The 26,167-nt window shown below is 43.7% G+C and overlaps 1 protein-coding gene across 6 annotated transcripts in view; it reads right to left on the bottom strand.

The window, feature by feature from the left end:
- MLPH (melanophilin) overlaps positions 1-26,167 on the bottom strand; it is a 162,736-nt gene that overhangs the window by 122,596 nt on the left and 13,973 nt on the right. For all 6 annotated transcript variants that reach the window (XM_070732326.1, XM_070732330.1, XM_070732327.1 and 3 more), the window contains exons 2-3: positions 24,578-24,711; positions 6,082-6,303 (exon numbers count right to left, since the gene is read on the bottom strand). In XM_070732326.1, the coding sequence (XP_070588427.1) occupies positions 6,082-6,303; positions 24,578-24,687 (332 nt within the window). In that variant the 5' untranslated portion in view covers positions 24,688-24,711. The remainder of the gene's footprint in view (positions 1-6,081; positions 6,304-24,577; positions 24,712-26,167) is intronic.

Raw genomic sequence — 26,167 nt, 5'->3', positions numbered from 1 at the left:
TGGTTATTGAGAAATCCAGCGAAAATCGAGGAGGTGAATTATAGACAAATATCTGCACAACCTCCATCCCAGACACACCAACAACAGCTAAATCTTCTACAAATGAACCCATCCCATTGGGTTTACAACCCCTAGTGATCACAGAAAAGGAAGTGAAAGATCTATTTCTCAGACAGAAGCCTGGAAAAGCACTAGGCCCAGACAAGATAACTCCTTCTTGCTTAAAAGTCTGTGCTGACCAATTGGCCCCCATCTTCACCCAAATCTTCAACAAATCACTAGAGTTGTGCTATGTTCCTTCCTGGTTCAAACACTTGACTATCATCTCAGTGCCGAAGAAGCCCTCCATCAAGGAACTGAATGACTACAGACCAGTTGCTCTAACATCTGCAGTTATGAAAACCTTTGAAAGGCTAGTGATGTTCCACTTGAAAACCATCACGGATCCACTGTTAGACCCCCTGAAATTTGCATACCGAGCAAATAAATCAACAGATGATGCTGTTAATATGGCTCTACACTACATCCTTCAACATCTTGAATCTCCAATGACCTACGCTAGGGTCCTCTTTGTGGACTTCAGTTCAGCATTCAATCGTACCGGACATTCTCTTAAACTAAATCAGCTAACGGTACCTGAACACACTTGTAAGTGGATCACAAGCTTCCTAACAGACAGGAAGCAGCAGGTGAAGCTAGGAAAAATCACATCAGATACATGTACAATTAGCCCAGGTGCCCCCCAAGGCTGTGTACTCTCACCACTTCTCTTCTCTCTATAAACTAATGACTGCATCTCAAACGATCCATTTGTTAAACTACTGAAGTTTGCAGATGATACAAGTGATCGGACTCATTCGAGACAATGATGAATCCGCATACAGACGGGAAGTTGAACAACTATCCTTGTGGGGTGACCAGAACAATCTAGAACTGAACACACTCAAAACTTTAGAAATGGTGGTAGACTTTAGGAGAAACCCTTCCACCCTTCCACCCTTCCACCTCTCACAATACTAGACAACGCAGTATCAACAGTAGAGACCTTCAAATTTCTAGGCTCTATCATATCTCAAGACCTAAAATGGTCACCTAACATCAAAAACATCATCAAAAAAGCACAACAAAGAATGTTCTTTCTGCGCCAGCTCAGGAAGCTCAAACTGCCCAAGGAGCTGCTGATACAGTTCTACAGAGGAATCACTGAGTCTGTCATCTGCACCTCTATAACTGTCTGGTTTGGTGCTGCAACCCAACAGGACCGACACAGACTTCAGAGGACAATCAGAACTGCAGAAAAAGCAATTGCTGCCAACCTGCCTTCCATTGAGGACCTGTATACTACACGAGTCAAAAAGAGGGCGGGTAAAATATTTACTGACCCCTCACATCCTGGACATAAACTTTTTCAACTCCTACCCTCAAAACGTCGCTACAGAGCACTGCACACCAAGACAATTAGACACAAGAACAGGTTTTTTTCCAAACGCCATCACTCTACTAAACAAATAATTCCCTCAACACTGTCAGACTTTCTACTAAATCAGCACTTCTATTCTACTAGTTTTTCTCATCATTCCTATCACCCATTTCCTCCCATGTTGACTGTATGACTGTAACTTGTTGCTTATATCCTAAGATTTTATTAATATTGCTTCTTCATTGCTTATTTGACCCGTATGACAATCATTAAGTGTCGCACCACATGATTCTTGACAAATGTATATTTTATTTTATGTACGCTGAGAGCATATGCACCAAAACAAATTCCTTGTGTGTCCAATCACACTTGGCCAATAAAATTCTATTCTATTCTACCCTTTTCCTCCCACTTAGGACTGTATGACTGTAACTTGTTGCTTGTATCCTAAGATTTTTATTAATATTGATTGTTTCTTCCTTGCTTATTTGACCCCTATGGCAATCATTAAGTCTTGTACCACATGATTCTTGACATGATTCTTTTTCTTTTATGTACGCTGAGAGCATCTACACCAAGATAAATTCCTTGTGTGTCTAATCACACCTGGCCAATAAAATTCTATCTACCTACCTACCTACCTACCTACCTACCTGTCTGTCTGTCTATCTATCTATCTATCTATCTATCTATCTATCTATCTATCTATCTATCTATCTATATGGAGGAAAATGTTGAAACAGATGAGGAGCTGGAAAGAGAAAAAGCTAAGGAGAATGGCTAAAATAAGAGCATTAAAAATGATGATAGTTCCCAAGATGATGTACCTGTTTCAGGTATTGCCAGAGGGTTTATTAGCATCAAAATGGGAGTGGGATAAAAAACTTAATTATTGGGTTGAAGAAGATAAGAGACTGAGAGTAAGGAAAAAGTGGTTGATAGCTAATGAAAAAGAGGGTAGATGGGGAATTCCCTGTTTGGAGTTGTATAGAGAAGCATTTCAAATTGAAAGATTAATTGAGATGCAATTACTTGAAAATAAATGGGTGAAATTGACAAAAGAGATAAATGAGATGAAGAATAGAGAATTAATTTTTATAAGGTGGAACAGGAGCAATCTAGATAAATTAATAAGTCCCATGAAAGGGACTATGGAAATCTGGAAAAATGGCAGGGGAAAATAGGATTATATAAATCAAAACTGTCATCATTATATGTAATAAATAGAGATAACGAAACAAATCTAAATAGGATTATAGGAGAGTTGAAGGGAAAAGGGATAACAGTTATATGAGAAGGATGGGAGGCCAAGTAGAAATTGTATAGAATGGTGGTTGGGTAAGGGAAGATGGCTACAAATAAATGCAATATGTAAGTATCTGAATGAAAGGGAGAATAAAAAAGCACTATTTAGGGTGGAGATAAAGAAAATAATAAGAGAAAAAAGTGAGGGTACCAAGGCGCAAGGAAGTAATATATATATATATATATATCAGAGGGGATGTGATCCAAGGATTGACTAAATGGTGGCAGAGTGAAATACAAGTAGATGTGCAAGAGATGAAAAATATAGTGGAGAATATAAAGAAAATTAAGAATACAAGGGTTAGGGAAATGAGAAGGAAAACATTACATAAGTGGTATTACACACCCGTTCCACTTGCAGCGATAGAAAGCACTCCGGTAATAGTCTCAGGTTGGAAGGATGCAACAAAATGGACAATGCAAAAGTGGTATTAGTACATGGTGGATCATATTCAATTTGAAATTATGGATAAAATGATGAATTTGGTTGATGAAACTGATTTGCGACAACTGATGGGACGATGGGACAAGGTAAGACGATATATGGTGAATAGAATCCAAGACCAAGCTACAAGGAATAAATTGGAATAAATTATAATATGTAAACACATATTTTGCTCTTGAGTTAAAATGGTATATACAAGAAACACCCCCGATCTGGTGGTGGGGTGTAAATATTTGTCCGGTGGTGGGCACTACTCACAGAGCACCTGTTTTATGTTGTGTGTGTGTTTATATTTTAAAAAATCAAATCAAATAAATAAATAAAAGGGAGGTGATGACATAAAAAGTAATTAATTAATTAAATACAATTCACATACTGACTGTTCTCATTTTAAGTGGGAACTCTTTAAAAAACCAGTTACTCATATTTTTCTTCACTTTTGGCTCAAGGTACATGTATCAAGATTAAGGTTTCTTTTATACAATGCATTAGTTATCTGTGTAGAAATAATGCAAACATAAGGCTATATTTTCTCAAAATTATTCTAGGTAAAGAAAATTACCTTTAGTTTTGAAATAAGATAATGTGGTATTGAGCAGGGGTGGGTTCCAGATTCTGATACTGCCGATTTGCTCAAAGACGCACTGTGCAGGCGGGCACATTTGTGCGTGCACATGCACAGTACTTTAAAAAAGCTACACATGCACAGAAGAAAAAACAAAATGGCAGCACATGTGGCGCTGCCAAGAGAACCAGCTCAATGGTGTGGCTGGCCTGGGTTGATGTCAGGTCCAGTGACCCTGGTCACTAAGCTACTAACGGTTCCGTATTACTGGTCCAAACCAGTAGGAAACCACCTCTGGTATTGAATCAGAAAGTAGGAGCCATTGTTCAGAAAAGTTCTAAACAATGTCACATTTGGTGTTTTTTAAGATATGGAATACAGTGATCCCTCGAGTTTCGCGATCTCGATCTTCACGAAACGCTATATCGCGATTTTTCCACCGATGACGTCACTCTCTTCCTTCCTTTCTCATCTTTCTTTCTCTCTCTCTTTCTCTATCTTGCTTCTTCCTCTCTCACACTCTCTTCCTCCCTCTCTCATCTCTTTCTTTCCTTCTCTCTCTTTCTCTATCTCTCCCCCTCTTGCTGGCGGGCGGCGGGCGGGCGAGCGGGGGCATCAGCGAGGAGCTGGGGTTTCCCCTTTGTGTGGGCGGCTGGGAAACCCCGATCTTCGTCTGCTCGCTGCTGCTGTGCAGAGCAGATCAGCTGCTGGGCGGCCGAAGGAACCTTGCCTGGGTCTTCCCCCTCTTGCTGGCGGGCGGGCGAGCGGCGGGCATCAGCGAGGAGCCGGGGTTTCCCCTTTGCGTGGGCGGCCGGGAAGACCCAGGGAAGGTTCCTTCAGCCGCCCAGCAGCTGATCTGCTCGCAAAGGGGAAACCCCGGCTCCTCGCTGATGCCCGCCGCTCGCCCACCCGCCAGCAAGAGAGGGAATACCCAGGGAAGGTTCCTTCGGCCGCCCAGCAGCTGATCTGCTCGGTAGCGCAGCAGCAGCGAGGATCCGAATCGGGTTTCCCCTTTGCGTGGGCGGCGGGGAACGCAAACTCCACCATCTACGCATGCGCGGCCATAGAAAAAAAAGGGCGCGCATGCGCAGATGGTGTTACTTCCGCAACCCTACATTGCGAAAAATCGATTATTGCGAGGGGTCTTGGAACGGAACCCTCGCGATAATAGAGGGATCACTGTAGTCCTTAACTGGTAAGGATTATTCATATAATCTGTATGTTTCTAAGACCAGGCAAAGAAATCTTAAACCCCGGGTTCGTATCTCGAAAAGTTCGTATGACGAGAGGTTCGTAAGACGAGGTATCACTGTAAATATCCAAGTAATATTCCTATGTGTTGTGTCCTCTGGATAATTATAGTTTAAGAGTCTCCTTCTTTTAATAATGGAAGACATTGGTACAGTGGTACCTCTAAGAACGCCTCTACTTAAGAACTTTTCTAGATAAGAACTTGGTGTTCAAGATTTTTTTGCCTTTTCTTAATAACCATTTTCTACTTAAGAACCCGAGCCCAGAAAAATTTCCCAGGAAATTTGAGAGCGGTATGAAGGCCTGCCCAGTTTCCTGCCATTCCCCCTGGGTTTCTCTCTCTGGCACAGTGTATGGGAGGCAGCCTCGCGCCGGGTGTACGGGAGGCACGTGCTTCTCCTTGCTTCCTCAGAGTCCCTCTTTTTTTTTTAAGCCTTAAAGTTTTGGATTTTTTTTAATTCCCCGCATCTCACCTTCTTCCTTCAGCATTGACTGTCCTCCTCCTCCCACCCAAATTCCAAGCTTTTATTTCTTTCCTAATGGGTCTGCACGCATTATTTGCTTTTACATTGATGCGTATGGGAAAAATTGCTCCTACTTACAAACTTTTCTATTTAAGAACCTGGTCATAGAACAAATTAAGTTTTTAAGTAGAGGTACCACTGTATTAGTATCTCTCCTCCCCATCCCCTCCAATCCATTCCTTCCTCTAATTTCTACTCTCATAGATGTCCAGATAAGGGATAACAAGTGATGAAACATATTTTGTAACAGCATGATACAAATTTTATATAGTTTCACTCAGCATTGGGCCACAAGGATAAAAGGATAGTTTATGTAATCCATCACCATGCAGGTTTCATATTTTTTCTCTCATCGTGACTAGTTCTTAGTTCTGGATATACAGTTTTTCTAGCAGGAGGTAAATTCAAATGAACCAAAACTAACCAAAATAAACACAATATTCTTTGTAAAACTTGCTAAGTCATGAAAGCTATGCTTCCCATGAGAAATTTAAAAAATTAAGAAAGTTACCACTTCATCTCTACTCAGAACTGTAATAGAGATGATAAAACTCTTGTCTAGGCCACTTACCTAACCAGGCGGCATGGATCACACATCCAACCTTGCTCCTTTTTGTTGTACTGGCTGCAACTTTTGCATATGTACAAGTGACAGTCCAAGCACTGGCGTTTGCTGTTTAATAGAAACTTAAAGGGTTGCAGGCAATGGATACAGAGTGCTTCGTTGAGGTGGGATTGACCAGACAATAGCTCCCGCTTAGTGCTTTCTTTTTCAATTTTGCATTTTAGATCCCTTTGAGGAAAAATAAATAAACACTGTTATCTGTTTATTACACAGCATACACACTCACACTCATATACTGTATAGGTATGCATTTCTGAATACTGCAAGCCCTCCAGTCTCTTCTCGAGTGAGTGGCCATAATAAATAGCACCAGTAATAATAAAATTAATAATATTCATATTGTATATTTAAGTAAATGGTATAAAAAAAGCTTTTTTTTCCCGATAAAAATTTTATTTTTTCTCCAACATAGAATTAAAAAACAATACAAACAATGAAACCATGCTTAGAGTAAAACATGTATTAAATTTTCTTTTTCTATTAATCATTCAACGGAGGCTTATTTTCTTCAATTAAAAAAACCTTCTATACAACTTATAAATTATCAAATAAAGAAAACGTCAAAAAAATCAAGTCTTTTTCCCACCTTACATTAAAAAATTACATTACATCAGTCTAAATCATATCAAACTCATTATGCCCATCTTAATTCAAACTTTCATTTCTACATTAGATTAATTAATTCACTATCAACCTATCCTGTAATTACTAGAGGTTCTATATATATCTAAAATAGAACAAGAATACTTATTATCATATATCACATAAACTATATTGGAAAATTCTATCTTTAAATTCTTATTAATAAATGCATTTGTGTCGTATCGTTATATAGTGCTACCATCAATTCTTATCTTGCCATCTGATTAACAAGATTTTAATTCAATTTTCATGTCTCACCTTTCCCCAAAATAACTAAATACAGTCATACCTCGTCTTACGAACCTAATTGGTTCCAGGGGAAGGTTCGTAAGATGAAAGGTTCGTAAGATGAAACATTGTTTCCCATAGGAAACAATGTAAAGTCAATTAATCTGTACAACAACAAAAAAAAAACCCGCAAAAAAACACTGCCGCCCGGCTGTCATCTTTTAAAACTGCCTGGGGGCTTCTCAGCGACCTCCCGAGAGCCGAACGCCAAACCCGAACTTCTGGGTTCGGCGTTCGGGAGGCCACCGAGAAGCCCCCAGGCTGTTTTAAAAGGTGACAGCCGGGCGGCAGGGCTTCCCAGCAGGCTCCGAACGCCGAACGCGGAAGTTCGGGTTTGGCGTTTGGCTTCGGGAAGCTGCTGGGAAGCCGGCCGGCTGTTTTAAAAGGTCACAGCCGGGCTGGGGGGCTCCCCAGCAACCTCCCGAACCCCGAACTTTTGCCAACCTTTTAAAACAGCCGGGCGGCTTCCCAGCAGCTTCCCGAAGCCGAACGCCAAACCCGAACTTCCGCGTTCGGTCTTCGGAGGCTGCTGGAAAGCCACGCGACTGTTTTAAAAGGTGACAGCCGGGCTGGGAGGCTTCCCAGCAACCTCCCGAACCCCGAACCCGGAGGTTCGGCAAAAGTTCGGGGTTCGAGAGGTTGCTGGGAAGTCCCCCAGCCCGGCTGTGACCTTTTAAAACAGCCGGGCGGCTTCCCAGCAGCTTCCCGAAGCCGAACACCAAACCCGATCTTCCGCGTTCGGCGTTCGGACCCTGCTGGGAAGCCCCGCCGCCCGGCTGTCACCTTTTAAAACAGCCCGGGGGCTTCTCAGCGACCTCCTGAACGCCGAACGCCAAACCCGAACTTCCGGGTTCGGCGTTCGGGAGGCCACCGAGAAGCCCCCAGGCTGTTTTAAAAGGTGACAGCCGGGCGGAGGGCTTCCCAGCAGGCTCCAAATGCCGAACGCTTCGGGAGACAGCTGGGAAGCCGCCCGGCTGTTGTAAAAGGTCACAGCCGGGCTGGGGGGCTCCCCAGCAACCTCCCGGACAACGAACTTTTGCCGAACTTCTGGGTTCGGGGTTCGGGAGGTTGCTGGGAAGCCCCCCAGCCCGGCTGTCACCTTTTAAAACAGCCGCACAGCTTCCCAGCAGCCTCCGAACGCCGAACGCGGAAGTTCAGGTTTGGCGTTCGGCTTCGGGAAGCTGCTGGAAAGCCGCCCGGCTGTTTTAAAAGGTCACAGCCGGGCTGGGGGACTTCCCAACAACCTCCCGAACCCTGAACTTTTGCCGACCTTTTTAAACTGCCGGGCAGCTTCCCAGCAGCTTCCCGAAGCCGAACGCCAAACCCGAACTTCCGCGTTCGGCGTTCGGAGGATGCTAGAAAGCCACACGGCTGTTTTAAAAGGCGACAGCCAGGCTGGGAGGCTTCCCAGCAACCTCCCGAACCCCAAACCCGGAAGTTCGGCAAAAGTTCGGGGTTCGGGAGGTTGCTGGGAAGTCCCCCTGCCCAGCTGTGACCTTTTAAAAGAGCCGGGCGGCTTCCCAGCAGCTTCCCGTTCGGAGGCTGCTGGAAAGCCGCGCGGCTGTATTAAAAGGTGACAGCCGGGCTGGGAGGCTTCCCAGCAACCTCCAGAACCCCAAACCCGAAGCCGAACACCAAACTTCCGCGTTCGGCGTTCGGAGGCTGCTGGGAAGCCGCGCGGCTGTTTTTAAAAGGTGACAGCCGGGCTGGGAGGCTTCCCAGCAACCTCCTGAACCCCAAACCTGGAAGTTCGGCAAAAGTTCGGGGTTGTTTTAAAAGGTGACAGCTGGGCTGGGAGGCTTCCCAGCAACCTCCCGAACCCCGAACCCGGAAGTTCGGCAAAAGTTCGGAGTTCGGGAGGTTGCTGGGAAGTCCCCCAGCCCGGCTGTGACCTTTTAAAACAACCGGGCGGCTTCCCAGCAGCTTCCCGAAGCCGAACACCAAACTTCCGCGTTCGGAGGCTGCTGGGAAGCCGCGCGGCTGTTTTAAAAGGTGACAGCCGGGGCCGGGCGGCTTCCCAGCAACCTCCTGAACCCCGAACCTGGAAGTTTGGCAAAAGTTCGGGGTTTGGGAGGTTGCTGGGAAGTCCCCCAGCCCGGCTGTCACCTTTTAAAACAGCCGGGCGGCTTCCCAGCAGCCTCCGAACGCGGAAGTTTGGTGTTCGGCTTCGGGAAGCTGCTGTACAGCTTTCCGAAGCCGAACGGCAAACCCAAACTTCCGCATTCGGCGTTCGGAGGCCCGCCCCCCTTTTTTGTGAATTTTTTTTCAATTTATAGATAGTTGAATGTTGAAAAAAAATTCACAAAAAAGGGGGGGCTTTTATGAGTAAAATAAACCAATAAGCATTATTTTTTTATTTCAATTTTCATTTCATTGTGTGCAGAAATGTTCAACCTAGTTTCCAAGGGAAAGAGGTTTTCAAATTGACCAAATATAAGCACTTAAAGTAAAGAATTTTCAGGCTCGTAAACAGTACAAGGGTATAGTGGTTTATAACAGAGCAATATGGTTAAACTTTGCCTTCAGTACACTAGAAGGGAAAAGGAGACTAATCCAGATAGATGAGTGTTTCTCAACCATGGTAATTTTAAAATACACTGGTACCTCTACCTACGAACACCTCTACTTACAAACATTTCTAGATAAGAACCGGGTGTTCAAGATTTTTTTTGCCTCTTCTCAAGAACCATTTTCCTTTTTTAATTTTTTTAAATTATATAAATATTAAAAAATAAGACAGTACATAATCTACCATTTTACAATATACTTATTTGTTTGTTTAAATGTTGTACTTACATCTTATAAGACAAACAACAAAATATAACACAACATAACCTCCATCCCGTTTGAACTGTTATCAGCACAATTCATTATTTATATATTTATACGGCCTGTAACATCGGCGGTTGTTGTACGACTGTTCTATATTTCCAATAAAACTAAGGTCGAATTGTTGCTATATATCATAATCTTATGATTAAAATTAATTCTAGGAACATCGGGTTTTTATTTACATCTATTGGTTTGCCCTTATTCGGTTTAACATTGTGTGTGTGTATATATATATATATATTTAAAAATATAACACAAAACAAGACAAACAACATTTAACATGTAAAGGAGCTACCATTGCTCCACTAAGCATAGAAGTCTTCCTAATACAAAAAAGGACTAATTATAGTTTATATCAATACAGAAAAGTAAAATTTGTTAGTAAAATATCTCTAAGTATACTACGATAATGCATAAATCTAGACATTCAAACAATTTCATTATATAATTGTAATTAAGATAATTATAATCAAGTAATAAAACTAAACTTATCCATTAAATATCACTATAAAATATATTCAACCTAGTAACTTTAACAATTCCATACTTTCTCTTAATATCTTTAATAATCCTTTTTTACATTCCACCAATTGTATACTTTCTCCGAAGTTTTGTAAAACTCCATTTCCACTTGATTGTTGAACCGTCTCGCCATCATATCTAGTTCTGCACATTCCATAATCTTTCTAACGACCTCTTCGTCTTTTGGAATTTCTTTTTCTTTCCATTTTTGTGCAAATGCTATTCTTGCCACTACTAATATATGAATTATTAAGTGGTATATTTCTTTTTTATATTTAATATAAAATATTTATATTTATATTCTAATAGTTTGGATCATAGTTCCCTCTAAGCTGAGCAGTGAGCAATCGCTCACTTAAAAATCATAATCAACTCAGAGTTTTCCAAACCTGCCCAGAAGCCGAGAGGGAAAGAGTGAGAGGGAAGGAGAGAGAGAGGAAGAGAGGAAGAGAGAGAAACAGATAGAAAAAAGAGAGGAAGGAAAAGAGAAAGAAAAAGAATGGGAGTAAGGAAGAGAGAAAGAAAATCAAAATCTAGTTTGAAACTAGCTCAACTATTTAAGTGGCATTTTGATATTGATAGAGTTGCCCTATTATGAGCTCACTGTTATAGACACACAGTACAGTATTTTATTTTGAAATTCTCTGAGGCAAAACAGGGTGGGTTTTTTATTTGTTTATTTGTTTGTTTGTTTATTTATTTAATATTTTTGTGCCGCCCAGTCCCGAAGGGACTGCCGCTCAGACACTATACTTTTCTGCCCACCCAAAAATAAAATTAGAGGGAACACTGGTTTGGATTCCTGATTTCTTATATGTACTTCCTGTAGGCACAATATATCTGCATTTTGTCTCTGTAATTTAGTCATTGTCTGTTTTCTTTTCATAGCCGAATTCAATCCATCGATATTTACAGAGAATATTTTTAATGTTTTCATTTTCCCCCTCTTCTTTTACTGTTTCCTTGCTGCTGCTCTTGTTACGATTCTTTCTTCTTTTTGTATTCCTCTCTGAGCAACTGAGTAATGATCTGAGACTAAGGGGCTTATAGGTGTTGCCTTTGTCATGGTCAGACCATTTTCTGCTGCGGCTTTTTCCTGGCTCCAATCCTCCCCCATAGGGAGGCGGAACCAATTAAGTTGTTCCGCCCCAGGAGCCTGATGGATCCAGAAGGTTTTCAGAAGGCACTTGGGGTTCTTCCAGATACACTCGTCCACAGTTTGGCAGAGTCTCTGGCTGAGGCCTGGAACAAGGCTGCAGCAGAGGCCCTTGACCGAATTGCGCCGCTGCGACCTCTCCGTGGCACTAGACCCCGTAGAGCTCTATGGTTCAACGAGGAGCTCCGGGAGTTGAAACACCAGAAGAGACGTTTAGAGAAGCAATGGAGGAAGAGTAAGTCCGAATCCGAGCTCATATTAAGACATACAAAGTGGCGCTCAAGGCGGCAAGATGCGCGTATCAAGCCGCCTTGATTGCATCAGCGGAATCCCGCCCGGCCGCTCTGTTTAGGGTAACCCGCTCCCTTCTTAACCAGGGGGGAGTTGGGGAGCCCTTGCAGAGTAGTGCCGAGGATTTTAACACGTTTTTCGCTGATAAAATCGCTCGGATCCGAGCGGACCTCGACTCCAATTGTAAAACAGAGTCAACTGACGAGTCAGTCGAGGTGACTGGGGCTAAACGTCTTTGTCCACCTGTCTGGGGGGAGTTTGACTTGGTGACACTTGATGAAGTGGACAAGGCCAACACTCCGCAGTCTGCATTGGTTGCTGATCAGTTTCCGGTCACAATTCAAAGTGTTGATTATGACCTATAAAGCCCTTCATGGCACCGGACCAGATTACCTCAGGGACCGCCTTCTGCTGCACGAATCCCAGCGACCAGTTAGGTCCCACAGAGTGGGTCTTCTCCGGGTCCCGTCAACCAAACAATGTCGCTTGGTGGGGCCCAGGGGAAGAGCCTTCTCTGTGGTGGACCCAGCCCTCTGGAACCAGCTCCCCCCAGAGATTAGAATTGCCCCCACCCTCCTTGCCTTTCATAAGCTGCTTAAAACCCACCTCTGCCGCCAGGCATGGGGGAATTGAGATACACTTTCCCCCTAGACCTTTACAATTTTATGCATGGTATGTCTGTATGTATGATTGGTTTTTATAATAATGGGTTTTTAACTGTTTTTAGTATTGGATTATTCTTATATACTGTTTTATTACTGTTGTTAGCAGCCCCGAGTCTGCGGAGAGGGGCGGCATACAAATCCAATCAATCAATCAATCTCTTTCCTCTCTTGTTCGTTTTCTATCTCCTTCCCCTCTGCTTCTTCTTCCTGGCTTTGGTGGTCTATATCCGAACTACTTCCTCCTTCTTTTTCTAAATACTGCCCGATAAAATGGTCAGCCTTTTCAAATGGATCTATTTTATTTTTTTTCCCCTTCCAATTTATCAAAAGTCCTTCAGGGATTAACCATTGGAATGGTATTTCCCGTCTCATCAGCTTGGCCATTAAATAGTGGAAATCTCTTCTTTTCCCTTTGATTCGTTTTGGTATGTATTGATTGTAGAGTGGGTGCTTGGTTCTGTTTGTCTACCATTGCCATTTTTATGTTTGCCTTGGTGTTAGTTGTAGAAGGGTCTCCAGGTATTGCTTTCTTCAGAGATTTGGTGAAGGTTGTTGACATGTTCAGTATTTTTCGTAGATGTTCCCAAAATCTCCCTATGTCTATACTGGAGCAGCTAAACAAGTAAGATAACCGCCATTTTCCACTTACAAACCTGAGCCTCCAAAACTGTAACCGGAAAAGGCAGGGAGAAGCCTCTGTGGGCACCTCTAAGAATCTCCTGGGAGAAAACAGGGCCGGAAAAGGCAGGGAGAAGTTTCTATGGGGCCCCTCTAGGAATCTCCTGGGAGGAAACAGGGCCTCAACCCTCCCTGTGGTTTAATTTCTGCTGGTTGGGGAATTGTGGGAGTTATTCCATGCTTCTTAAAATTACTAAGAGTGAGAAACATTTAGACAGAAGAAGCCATTGAAATAATCCTTCCACTTGGGTCTGAGATGTACATTTGCTTTTTAACTTGTTAGATGCCAACTCTGTGGCTAAGCACATCAATGAATATGTGGGAACAAGAGACTGCATTAGGGTATTACTTTGAAATGACATTCATAATTTAGCTTAGTCATCTAGACTAAAGGAGAGAAAAATTGGGTTTCCCATGGAACATGATTACGATCTACATCATACTCTAAAACCACAGATCCCAAAGTATAAAGCAGACATCCTCTAAAGAAATCTGGTGAATGTCTCTTTTGTGACATTTCCCTCTAAAACAAATACTTAAAAGTTCACATACTTTCTTGATGTCATTATTTCCCTATATATGATAAACTATCATCATCATTAATCATCAACTTTGTATTGTTTACTAAGTTGATGGGTGGCCAAGGGTAAAAAAATACAGCTTCCTAGATCATATCAGCAGAAGTCAGGTTCAAATTAGGGGCTTCCTCTTGATGGTTTTTAAATGCTGAATGGGAATATGCCTGAGTCATAAAATTTGAATGCTACTTAGACCCACTAAGAGTGACATAGGTACTTATGTTTCTTTCTTATAGTGGCTTAGGCATCTGTAGAATATTTTTAGCAAAAATCCAGAAGATTCTTGCACAGTGGCTGTCAGATATGAAAGAGCAGGTCCACATATACAGGTCCAATTAAACTGATTTATTGTTATAAGCCTACTCAAGTAACAACCGGCATCTGCTTAGAGTTAGGTAAGAGTCATTAGAACTTAAGTGAGGGGGGCTTTAAATCTTCTTTAAACCTGCATACCGATGGGAGGTTGAACAACTAGTCTTGTGGTGCAACCGGAACAATCTGGAACTGAACACACTCAAAACCATAGAAGTAGTGGTAGACTTTAGGAGAACCCTCTCATTCTAACATCTCTTACAATACTAGTCAACACAGTATCAACAGTAGAGACATTCAAATTTATAGGTTCTATCATATCTCAAGACCTAAAATGGTCCCCCAACATCAAAAATTTCATCAAAAAAGCCAAACAAGGAATGTTCTTTCTGCACCCATTCAGAAAGCTCAAACTGCCCAAGGAGCTGCTGATACAATTCTAGAGGAATTATTGAGTCTGTCATCTCCACCTCTATAACTGTCTGATTTGTTTCTGCAACCCAACAAGATAGAGACTTCATAGGATAATCAGAACTACAGAAAAAACAATTACTGTACTGCCAACCTGCCTTTCACTGAGGATCTGTATACTGCACAAGTCAAAAAAAGGGCGGTGAAAATATTTACTGACCCCTCGCATCCTGGACATAAACTGTTTCAGCTCCTACCCTTCAAAACTACGCTATAGAGCACTGCACACAAAGACAATTAGACACAAGAACAGTTTTTTCCCGAACACCCTCCCTCTGCTAAACAAATAATTCCCTCACCACTATCAAACTATTCACTAAGATTGTATTACTATTACTATTAGTCTTCTCATCCTTTCTATCATCCATCCCCTCCCACTTATGACTGTGTGACTGTAAATTGTTGCTTACGATTTATATTAATACTGATTGTTCCAATTACTGATTTGTACCCTATGACAATCATTAAGTATTGTATCTCATGATTCTTGACAAATGTACGGTACCTTTTCTTTCATGTACATGTGCACTTTGGAGCATATGCACCAAAGACAAATTCCTTGTGTGTTCAATCACACTTGGCCAATAAAGAATTCTATTCCGTTCTGTTAGAAACATAGAAGTCTGACGGCAGAAAAAGACCTCGTGGTCCATCTAGTCTGCCCTTATACTATTTTAACTTAGGATGGATATATGTTTATCCCAGGCATGTTTAAATTCAGTTACTGTGGATTTATCTACCACGTCTGCTGGAAGTTTGTTCCAAGGATCTACTACTCTTTCAGTAAAATAATATTTTCTCATGTTGCTTTTGATCTTTCCCCCAACTAACTTCAGATTGTGTCCCCTTGTTCTTGTGTTCACTTTCCTATTAAAAACACTTCCCCCCTGGACCTTATTTTACCCTTTAATATATTTAAATGTTTCGATCATGTTCCCCCTTTTCCTTCTGTCCTCCAGACTATACAGATTGAGTTCATTAAGTCTTTCCTGATACGTTTTATGCTTAAGACCTTCCACCATTCTTGTAGCCCGTCTTTGGACCCGTTCAATTTTGTCAATATCTTTTTGTAGGTGAACTGAACACAGTATTCCAAATGTGGTCTCACCAGCATTCTATATAGCAGGATCATAATCTCCCTCTTCCTGCTTGTTATACCTCTAGCTATGCAGCCAAGCATCCTACTTGCTTTCCCTACCGCCTGGCTGCACTGTTCACCCATTTTGAGACTGTCAGAAATCACTACACCTAAATCCTTTTCTTCTGAAGTATTTGCTAACCCAGAACTGCCAATTCAATACTCAGATTGAGGATTCCTTTTCCCCAAGTGCATTATTTTACATTTGGAAACATTAAACTGCAGTTTCCATTGCTTTGACCATTTATCTAGTAAAGCTAAATCATTTAACATATTACAGACGCCTCCAGGAATATCAACCCTATTGCACACTTTAGAGTCATCGGCAAATAGGCAAACCTTCCCTACCAAACCTTCCTCTATGTCACTCACGAACATATTAAAAAGAATAGGACTCAGAACAGACCCTTGTGGCACACAGCTTGTAACCTGACTCTGCTCAGAATACTCGCCATTAACAATAACTCTCTGATGTCTACACTTCAGCCAGCTGCAAATCCATTGAACTATCCAGGGATTAAGTCCAATCTTCACTAATTTATCTATCAGCTCTTTATGTGGAACCGTATCAAGGGCTTTGCTGAAGTCCAGGTAGGCAATATCCACGGCACCACCTTCATCCAACAACTTTGTGACATAGTCAAAGAAATCAATGAGATTAGTCTGACATGATCTGCCTTCAGTAAAGCCATGCTGATTTGGGTCCAATAAGTTATTGTTTTTTAGGTGCTGATTTATCCTCTTTTTGAGTAGAGTCTCTATCATTTTAACTACAACTGATGTCAAGCTAACTGGCCTGTAGTTACCAGCTTCTTCTCTACTGCCCTTTTTGTGGATAGGCACAACTCTGGCCATTCTCCAATCCTCAGGAACTTCTCCTGTTAACAAGGATTGGTTAAACAAATCAGTCATGGGGGTAGCAATGACAGGTCTGAGTTCTTTAAGAACTCTGGGGTGGATGCCATCTGGACCCATTGCCTTATTTATCTTTAATCGTTCAAGTTCTTCTAAGACATCAGCTTCTAAGATCACTGGAGCTGAATCCGTACAGCTGGAAGCAATGCTATATCCCTCTATAGTATTATTTTGTAAGGTGTCTTTTGAGAAAACTGAACAGAAGTAGCTATTGAAATGATCAGCGATCTCCTTATTCCCATTAATGCATGTATTATTCCCGGTACTAAGCTTCGTGATGCCACAGTTTTTCTTCTTCTTATCACTAATATATCTGAAGAAGGTTTTATCCCCCTTCTTTACAGATTTGGCAATTTCTTCCTCTTTTGAGGCTTTAGCAGCATATATTATCTGTTTTGCCTCCTTCTGTCTCATTTTATTCTATCAGCTATACTTCCAGACTCTTTATACCTCCTATAGGCAGCCTTTTTTCATTGACTATAGCCCTTACATCATTGCTAAACCATAGCGGTTTCTTCTTCCTTTTACCTTTAGTTATTTGTCTTACATACAGTCCAATGGCTTTTAAGATGGCCTTTTTTAATACAGTCCACTGGGTGCTCGCTCCTGCCATTTTATCCCTCCCCTTTAATTCATTATCTAAATATTCCCCCATTGCATTAAAATTTGTTTTTCTGAAATCCAATACTTTGGTTGCATTATAGGATTGCTCACAATGAGTTTTTACATCAAACCACAAACATAGATGGTCACTGCAACCTAAATTTTCTCCCACCTTGACCTCTGAAACCCAATTCCCATTCGTAAAAACTGTAGAACTGTTCTGTTCTACTCTACTTTATTCCTTTCCTGCCCTAGGCTGAAGTCAAAATCTTTGCCCTATAAAGAAACATGGAATAGTAATCTCAGTTTGTAGGAACAAAAAATATATTCCAATCAACATCTCACATAAATGAACACTTAAGCTGGGTGATACCAGCGCATATCCACCAGGTTGTCTGGTAGACTTCTACTTGCTTCCAGCACAGCTAGAAATACACAGCATCTTTTGTTTGCCTTTGAGGCAATGACTAAGGAATGTAGTATTTGCACTGTAGGACAGGTCCTTGATGGCTTATCTCCAGGTGGGTAAGACTGGAAAGTATAACTGGAAAATTTTCATATACAGTACATAGTTATTAATGTTACTCCTGTGGTATATTAACCAGCAACAGTGCACTGAGATGTATGCTTTTTCTGTTTTCGTAAATGTCTGGCGATATGACCAAATAAATAAATAAATAAATAAATAGTGTACACAGACAAAAAAAGGAGATTAACTGAGGGACCCAACAACTCAAATATGGAAGTTAAGCACATATGAAAAATATCAGTGCCTAAATAACTGGTATTTTGAAACTCTGTTTTGATTATTTGTATCAGCACAATGAAGTAATTCTAAGTTTCTATAGAACATTCTTTACATAATGAGCAGCTTGGGAGAGTAAGTATGTAAGAGTTACATGTGAATCATTTCATAAGTGCTGAACTTTAACTTGATTACCAGTTTACTTTTAAAATGTAAGTTTTCCATGTAGATATCAAATCATTTGCATCTACTTTTTACAACATAAAAGAACCCAATGAAAAAGGGGCTCTACTTTGAGGTTACATTCTGTTTTATTATAGTATAGAAAATAACTTAATTGAGTAACTTAAGAAAGCTCCTACTATCTGTCTACTCACGAAATCCAGTTCATTTTATGCTAGTGATTTAACTGACTCCATAATTAGATGGTAGGAAAAGACCTTCTGCATCATAAGTAAGCATGATGGGAAGCACCACATTTGTTTATTCATTACATCTACCCAAATCTAGTAGATCAAGGCATGGATGGATGGAGTGTAGTTGAACAGTCGCAATAAAATCTTGTTTCTATGTAGGGCAGGGGTCAGCCCTAAACTCAAAAGAGCCACAAAGGTCATAACTGGAAGCCCCCTCTCCCCATTCAATTCTGAAGTCAACTGGAAATTCAGTTTCAGATCAAGTTAAATTAAAGTTAAAGCAGCTAAGTACATCTTGCTTAATAAAGAGAAGGATTTGAGGTAACACAATTAACTATCTTCCAGTACATGAGGGTCTGTCACAGAGATGAAGGGGTTGACTTATTCTCCAAAGCACCTGAGGGCAGGAAAAGAAGCAATGGGTAGAAGCTCATCAGAGGGAATTCAAACCTGGAGCTAAGAAAAAAAAATCTTCACAGCAATTAACCAATGGAACAATTTTTCTCCCTGAGTTGCATGTGCTCCATCACTGGAGGTTTTCAAGAAAAGATATTTCAACCATTTGTCTGGGACAGTATAAGATCTCCTAACTTGAGCAGAGAGTTGGATTAAAAGACTTCCAAGGTCCCCTCCAGTCCTATGATTCTATGATTCCATATTCTACTATATCACATCATGAATGGAGCAGCAACACAGAAATTGCAATAGGTAGCAGTTATCTAATGACAAAAAAAAAGGATAGGAGAGACATAATTTGGAAAGGAACAAGACAAAAGCAGAGATACAAATGATGTGAGAAAGCTAATTTTGGAACTGTCATTATACCAGGGTTGGATCTGAATGCACAAATCATTATTCCTGCCAGAAAATGTTCCCCTTTGGCTGGTGCATTTAGCTATGCCCTTTGTTGGAAGGCCTGGATTATTTGCAAGTCTCTAAATGCTTATAAATAATTAAGGGGATCAGGCTGCAATCACTAATTTAGGTTGGATACATAATACTCTGAATAGAACAGTCCTATAAAGTATTTGGAAATCTCAGTTATCAGAACGAGATTTTGGTGGAAATCAAGTCTATTCTTTGGCACAGCAGAAGTGATACTTATTTCCTAAAACAGCGATCCCCAACCTTTGTGACTTGGTAGCCCGGCTGAGAGGAGAGGGAAACCAGGCCATATGAGAGGCGGGGCGACACACAGTTCCACATGCACAGTTCCACTCACACAAGATAGAAGAGAGGCCTTTGAGGTGCAATCTCAGCTCCTTCAGGCAAATGCTTTTGCAAAGCATGGAAGGCCTGAAGCAGTCCCCCCAAATATTTTGGTCTACAGTGATCCCCCGCTCGTTGTGAGGGTTCCGTTCCAGGAGCCCCCGCAACGAGCGGGTTTTCGCGAAGTAGCGATGCGGAAGTAAAAACACCATCTGCGCATGTGCAGACGGTGTTTTTACTCCCACAGCGCTAGCGAGGAGCCGAAGATTGGGGGCGGCGCGGCTGTTTGCCGCCGGCATGGGGGGCTTCCTAGCAGCCCCCCAAACCCGGGTTGGAGGTCCGGGGGGCGCTGTCTCTCGGCGCTTTCGTGCTGAGTCCGGGAGCGAACTCGCTCCCCGACTCAGCTGGAAAGCGCCGAGAGACAGCGTGGACAGGCCCGTTCCTTGGCGCTGTCTCTCGGGGCTTTCGTGCTGAGTCCGGGAGCGAACTCGCTCCCCGACTCGGCTGGAAAGCGCCGAGAGACAGCGTGGACAGGCCCGTTCCTTGGCGCTGTCTCTCGGGGCTTTCGTGCTGAGTCCGGGAGCGAACTCGCTCCCCGACTCGGCTGGAAAGCGCCGAGAGACAGCGTGGACAGGCCCGTTCCTTGGCGCTGTCTCTCGGGGCTTTCGTGCTGAGTCCGGGAGCGAACTCGCTCCCCGACTCGGCTGGAAAGCGCCGAGAGACAGCGTGGACAGGCCCGTTCCTTGGCGCTGTCTCTCGGGGCTTTCGTGCTGAGTCCGGGAGCGAACTCGCTCCCCGACTCGGCTGGAAAGCGCCGAGAGACAGCGTGGACAGGCCCGTTCCTTGGCGCTGTCTCTCGGGGCTTTCGTGCTGAGTCCGGGAGCGAACTCGCTCCCCGACTCGGCTGGAAAGCGCCGAGAGACAGCGTGGACAGGCCCGTTCCTTGGCGCTGTCTCTCGGGGCTTTCGTGCTGAGTCCGGGAGCGAACTCGCTCCCCGACTCGGCTGGAAAGCGCCGAGAGAGAGCGTGGACAGGCCCGTTCCTTGGCGCTGTCTCTCGGGGCTTTCGAGCCGAGTCCGGGAGCGAACTCGCTCACGGACTTGGCTGGAAAGCGCCGAGAGACAGCGTGGACAGGCCCGTTCCTTGGCGCTGTCTCTCGGGGCTTTCGAGCCAAGTCCGGGAGCGAACTCGCTCACGGACTCGGCTGGAAAGCGCCGAGAGACAGCGTGGACAGGCCCGTTCCTTGGCGCTGTCTCTCGGGGCTTTCGAGCCGAGTCCGGGAGCGAACTCGCTCACGGACTCGGCTGGAAAGCGCCGAGAGAGAGCGTGGACAGGCCCGTTCCTGGCGCTGTCTCTCGCCGCCTTCGAGCCGAGTCCGGGAGCGAACTCGCTCACGGACTCGGCTCGAAAGCGCCGAGAGAGAGCGTGGACAGGCCCGTTCCTGGCGCTGTCTCTCGCCGCCTTCGAGCCGAGTCCGGGAGCGAACTCGCTCACGGACTCGGCTCGAAAGCGCCGAGAGAGAGCGTGGACAGGCCCGTTCCTGGCGCTGTCTCTCGCCGCCTTCGAGCCGAGTCCGGGAGCGAACTCGCTCACGGACTCGGCTCGAAAGCGCCGAGAGAGAGCGTGGACATCGCCCGTATCTAGAAGAAGTTGCCACCCGAGCGCTCTTGCCCGGCGGGAGGCGAAGCATATGGGTGGGGGGGCTGTCAGGACACCCTCCCACCCCAGCACTTTGCATCCCGCCGGCAAAGAGCAATAAGGCAGCAGCTTCTGCCGGACACGGGCAATGGGCGGGACAGAGAAGCGGGAAGAATCAGGAGGTTCCTTTGGCGGCTGGCGGCTGCCTGGCACCCGCTGCAGCCAAAACAACAAAGCCAGGCAGCCCCCAGCTGCCAAAGGAGCCTCCTGATTCTCCCCGCTTCTCTGTCCCGCCCATTGCCCATGTCCGGCAGAAGCTGCCTCCCGTGCCGATGTTCCCCGCCAAGCCCAGTTCGGCTTCCCTGGCTGCTTGGCCGGAGGGGGGGGGGCTCGGCCAAAAGGGGCTGGAGACGCAGCGATTTGCCTCCCGCCCCTCGCCCCTGTGCCACCGGCACGTCATCTTCCCTCCCAGACAAAAAGGCCGGCCTTTGGGGATGAAGGGGTGTGTTCAGCTCTGCGTCTCCAGCTCCTTTCGGCCGAGCCCCCCCCCCCCGGCCAAGCAGCCAGGGAATCCGAGCCAGGCTTGGCAGGGAACATCGGCACGGGAGGCAGGAGACGATCGGGCGACCGGAGCAGCAGCCAGGGAAGCCGAGCCGCGGGCGGGACCAGGTGGGGGCTGGAATTTCTCCGCCAGGGCGAAGGGCGGGCGAGCGGGTGCTGGGGAGGGCTTCTCGCCCTCCCGACAGCAAGAGGGGGGAGTGAACGGCGTGGGCAGGCGAAGGGCGGGCGAGCGGCAGCGAGGAGTTTGCGTGGGCGGTGGGGAAACTCCTCGCTGACGCCAGCAAGAGGGGGAAGACCCAGGGAAGCCGCTGCCGTCTACGCATGCGTGCCTGGCACACATGCGTAGATGGTATTTTTGACTTCCGGGTTGAAAAATAGCGAAGTACCCTGTTCGCAATGGTTGGGGACGCAATAAACGGGGGATCACTGTATTTGCAAAACCATTTTCCATGGAAAAGTCTTTGAGGTTGTTGCTCTGTGCTCCTTTAGACTCACCAAAGCTGCCCGATACTCCAAAACCAGATTGGATGTCCTGCACAGGTAGACTCAGCGAATCAGCAAAGCTGAGCAGGGTATGTTCATCCCACTCAACCTCTGCTCTCACCACTCCGTTTTTGGAGCATTGGAAGCAGGTGACTTGGTGGCCTGGCAGGGGGAGAGGAACCAGTCTGTGAAAATGGCAGGCCAGCCTTCAGGATGCCTCTTGCACAAGTGGGGCTGTGAAAATGCTTGTGTGGGTGGGACTGCAAGTGCTGTGGCTTGCGCGAGTAGGGCTGCGAGCGCTGGCACCCGCCACTCATATGATTGGAGTCAGCCTACCACTCATGCAGCCCAGTTGTGAAAAGGCCACAGCCTGGCAAGGAGTACAGTCTAAAACATAATTATTTCTGGTCAGAGTGTTGAAAACAGTATCTTCTCTCACAAAAGTTATCACTACAGAGTTTGTTTTTAGAAGCAAGGCATACCCTGTGTGTAGGAGTCATGCCAAGAGGTTTGCCCAACAGTTAAAAGAATTCTTATTTCAGCAGACGTTTGAATTATTTTAATTTTGTACTCTACATGTTACATTGGTATTACTTTAATACTAAACTGTGACACTGTGGTCATGATTTTATTGCATATATTTATTCTATACAGTAAGTAGGCTCTAGTACTTAAGACAAACAAAAATAAATCAATAAATTGGCTGCATTCTATGCAGGATGTATTGCCTAGGGAGATTTGGAATGATTAGATGCTAATGTTTTCTTATTTTTGCCAAAAATGTTCCTCTTCCTGAACCACTCAAGAGTACAGTCTGCTCACCATGGACATAGGAAAATTCAGGTTGCATTTTCCCCCAAAAAATGTGAGGAAGAACCGAAGCCTATTTAACACTGAAGGTCAGTGGACAGTAGAAGCAAAAGGGGCAGCTTTCCAGGGGCCAAAAGAGTTCTAGATAACTAGAATAATCCATCCGTTTTTGAGAAAGGTCTATGAGCCTAAATACAAGAATCCATTCTGAATTATTCTGCAATGTGAACATACAAAGTCTAAAAAGCTTAGTGAGATTTAGAATGATTAGATGTTTTCTTATTTTTTGCCAAATATTCCTCTTCCTGAACCACTCAAGAGTACAGTCTGCTCACCATGGACATAGGAAAATATTATTTTTCTGATTATGGATACTGTAGAATTATTAATATAAATGTATACTTTAAGGAGCCTCCCATTTAGATGAGTCATTTCCAGACTCTTCCCACAAAATAAATAAAACCTTTAACAAAGCTGAATTGGGCTTTCCTGTCTCCTTAATATTTGTCTCTCTTATTTCTCATACTGACGTTAGATTTCCAAGACAAAGCCCAGCCCAGAAAAGCATATATTTTGTGGTGTATGGCAATGTGTTCTGTCTAGCCAAAGCCTCTAACCAAAGCAAACAATGCTTTTGCACATCAAACCTTACTATAAGTCATTCACATTTTTCTCCACTCTCCCTCATATTCTTCTTTATATGTGTGGGGTGGGGGGTGTAGTGTATGTAAAGAAACAAACAAACAAACAAACAAATGGAGAGCAGCTTACTAAATGAGCAATATTATAAATAATAATTTAATAATAATTTTATTATTATTATTATTATTATTATTTAGATTTGTATGCCGCCCCTCAGGGTGGCTAACAACAATAATAAAATATAGTAAATAGTAGTACAAATCTAATATTAATAAAACTGAAGCTAAAATCCGTTAATATTAAAAAACAATCAATACTACACAATCATACCATTCTCAAGTGCTATAATCAGCAAAGGGGGGGGGGGAATCAGTCCCCCCATGCCTGGTGACATAAGTGGTTTTTTAACATCTTGCGGAAGACGGGGAGGGTGGGGGCAATTCGAATCTCTGGGGGGAGTTGATTCCAGAGGGCCGGAGCTGCCACAGAGAAGGCTCTTCCCCTGGGTCCCGCCAGACGGCATTGTTTAGTCGACGGGATCCGGAGAAGGCTAACTCTGTGGGACCTAATCGGCCGCTGGGACTCGTGCGGCAGAAGGCGGTCTTGGAGGTATTCTGGTCCGATACCTCTTTTAGGGAGGAAATATGAATAAATCACTTGTAAAGGTAGAATTTATTTTATTTATTTATTTATTGGATTTGTATGCCGCCCCTCTCCGCAGATTATGTTCCTTAATATTATTTTTATATGGTTCAATATTAAAAAAAACAGCTTGAAAGCAATGCATATTAAACACACACTTTGCATTTTCATCTGACAGACAAGTCACTAAGTTTTAAATACTCACTCTAAACGCTCTTCCTCTTTTTTCCGCAGATCAAAGTCCCGCTGAACTACTTCCCAGACATGTTTGGCCTCTTCATCTGTTAACCTGGAAAGGTCAAGCTTCTTTCCCATTTTTACAAAGTAAAACGTCTAAAACTGAAATAAAAGATAAATGTAATCAAATTGGACATGCCTACAATTATACTTTGAAATACTTGAGGTTTTTTGCAAGGCACATTTAGTGTCAGTTGTGCTTGGTTTGACTTGGTGCCTCACAGGCATCCTACCATCTAAGTCTAGAAATGAGTGGGGAAGACAGAAGGGCAATAAACCTGTGTGTGTGTGTATGATGTAAATCAGGAAGGGGAAATGACAGGTGATAAAGACCAGAGCAGTCAGATCCAGTTTGTACCAGCATCCCAAGACCAGGCACCTTGAAAAAAAATATGCAGATTACCCCCAAATGTCTCATCATTCTCAAAACATGCAACCAACAACTTTAGTAAAAGAGCCCTTTGCTTTAATCAAATGGAGTCAAGGGTTTTTCTTTCCTAAGGGATCAGATTGAGGTAGGTCTGACATTTAGATTACGGGTATGTTTAAAACCATTTAGATTTACAGGAAGCATCCATGGTGTTCTTTCTGAATAATGCAGAAACTAGTTTTTATTTAGGACGAGTTAAAGAGAAAACTATCTTCTTTGAGAGCTGCCAAATCTATGTATGCATAGTCACTTGTAGTAAAAATGGATGGAAAAATGGAAAAAAATGGAAAATGTTTTCGGTTCCAGCAATATACAAAATCTGTCCTTCCAAAAGAAGTTGGTGACATTTTCCAAAAAGAAACTTTAAGAAGCTTTAGTTGTCACTGGGCATTAAAGTAAGTACTGTATTGCCATAATTTTGTCTGGTATGTATGTATATTTCAATTAATCAGGAATAACAATCAGGACTAAAGAGGTGAAGTAAAGATAAAGAGCAAAAAGGGAACTGTGGACGGATAAGGTAATCTCCTGAACAGTTATTTTTCTAAGGCATATATAATGAGAGTTGCCATTTGCCTGCAGAGTGGCTACTTCTAGCAGAGCAAGCAGACACTCTGAAAGAAATATAAGAAAGCCAAATTCTAGGGAACAAACTCACTAAGCAAATGGACAGCTAACAGGATTTTGACAATAAAATACAGCATGGAAACTCAAGTACAGTGGTACCTCAAGATACGAACCCCTCGTCTTACGAACAACTCGTGATACGAACCCGGGGTTCAGAAAAAATTTGCCTCTTCTTACGAATTTTTCGTGTTACGAACGCCAAACCCGAACTTCCGGGTTCGGCGTTGGGAGGCTCCTGGGAAGCCGCCCACAGGGATTTCCCTGCCTTGTGACTGTCAGAGTTGGGATTTCCCATTTGATTGCCACCCCCGCCGTGATTCCGTGGGAGGGGAGGGTAAAGCTGCGCCGGAACATGGAGCCAGCTTAGGAGCCGCTGCCTGCTCAGAGGAGAAGCCGCTGCGGCCACTGTTTCCTTCGGTGACGTGCCGGGCTCTGAAGCGCCACAAAGCTCTCCCCACCTCTTCTGCGGCGGGGAGGCTCCGAGGGGAGGACGACCATGTT

The sequence above is a fragment of the Erythrolamprus reginae genome, chromosome 1 (assembly GCF_031021105.1).
Source record: "Erythrolamprus reginae isolate rEryReg1 chromosome 1, rEryReg1.hap1, whole genome shotgun sequence".
Taxonomy (NCBI): Eukaryota; Metazoa; Chordata; class Lepidosauria; order Squamata; family Dipsadidae; genus Erythrolamprus; species Erythrolamprus reginae.
Note: the sequence above shows the minus strand (reverse complement) of the source record. Positions and strands in the feature narration are given on the sequence as shown.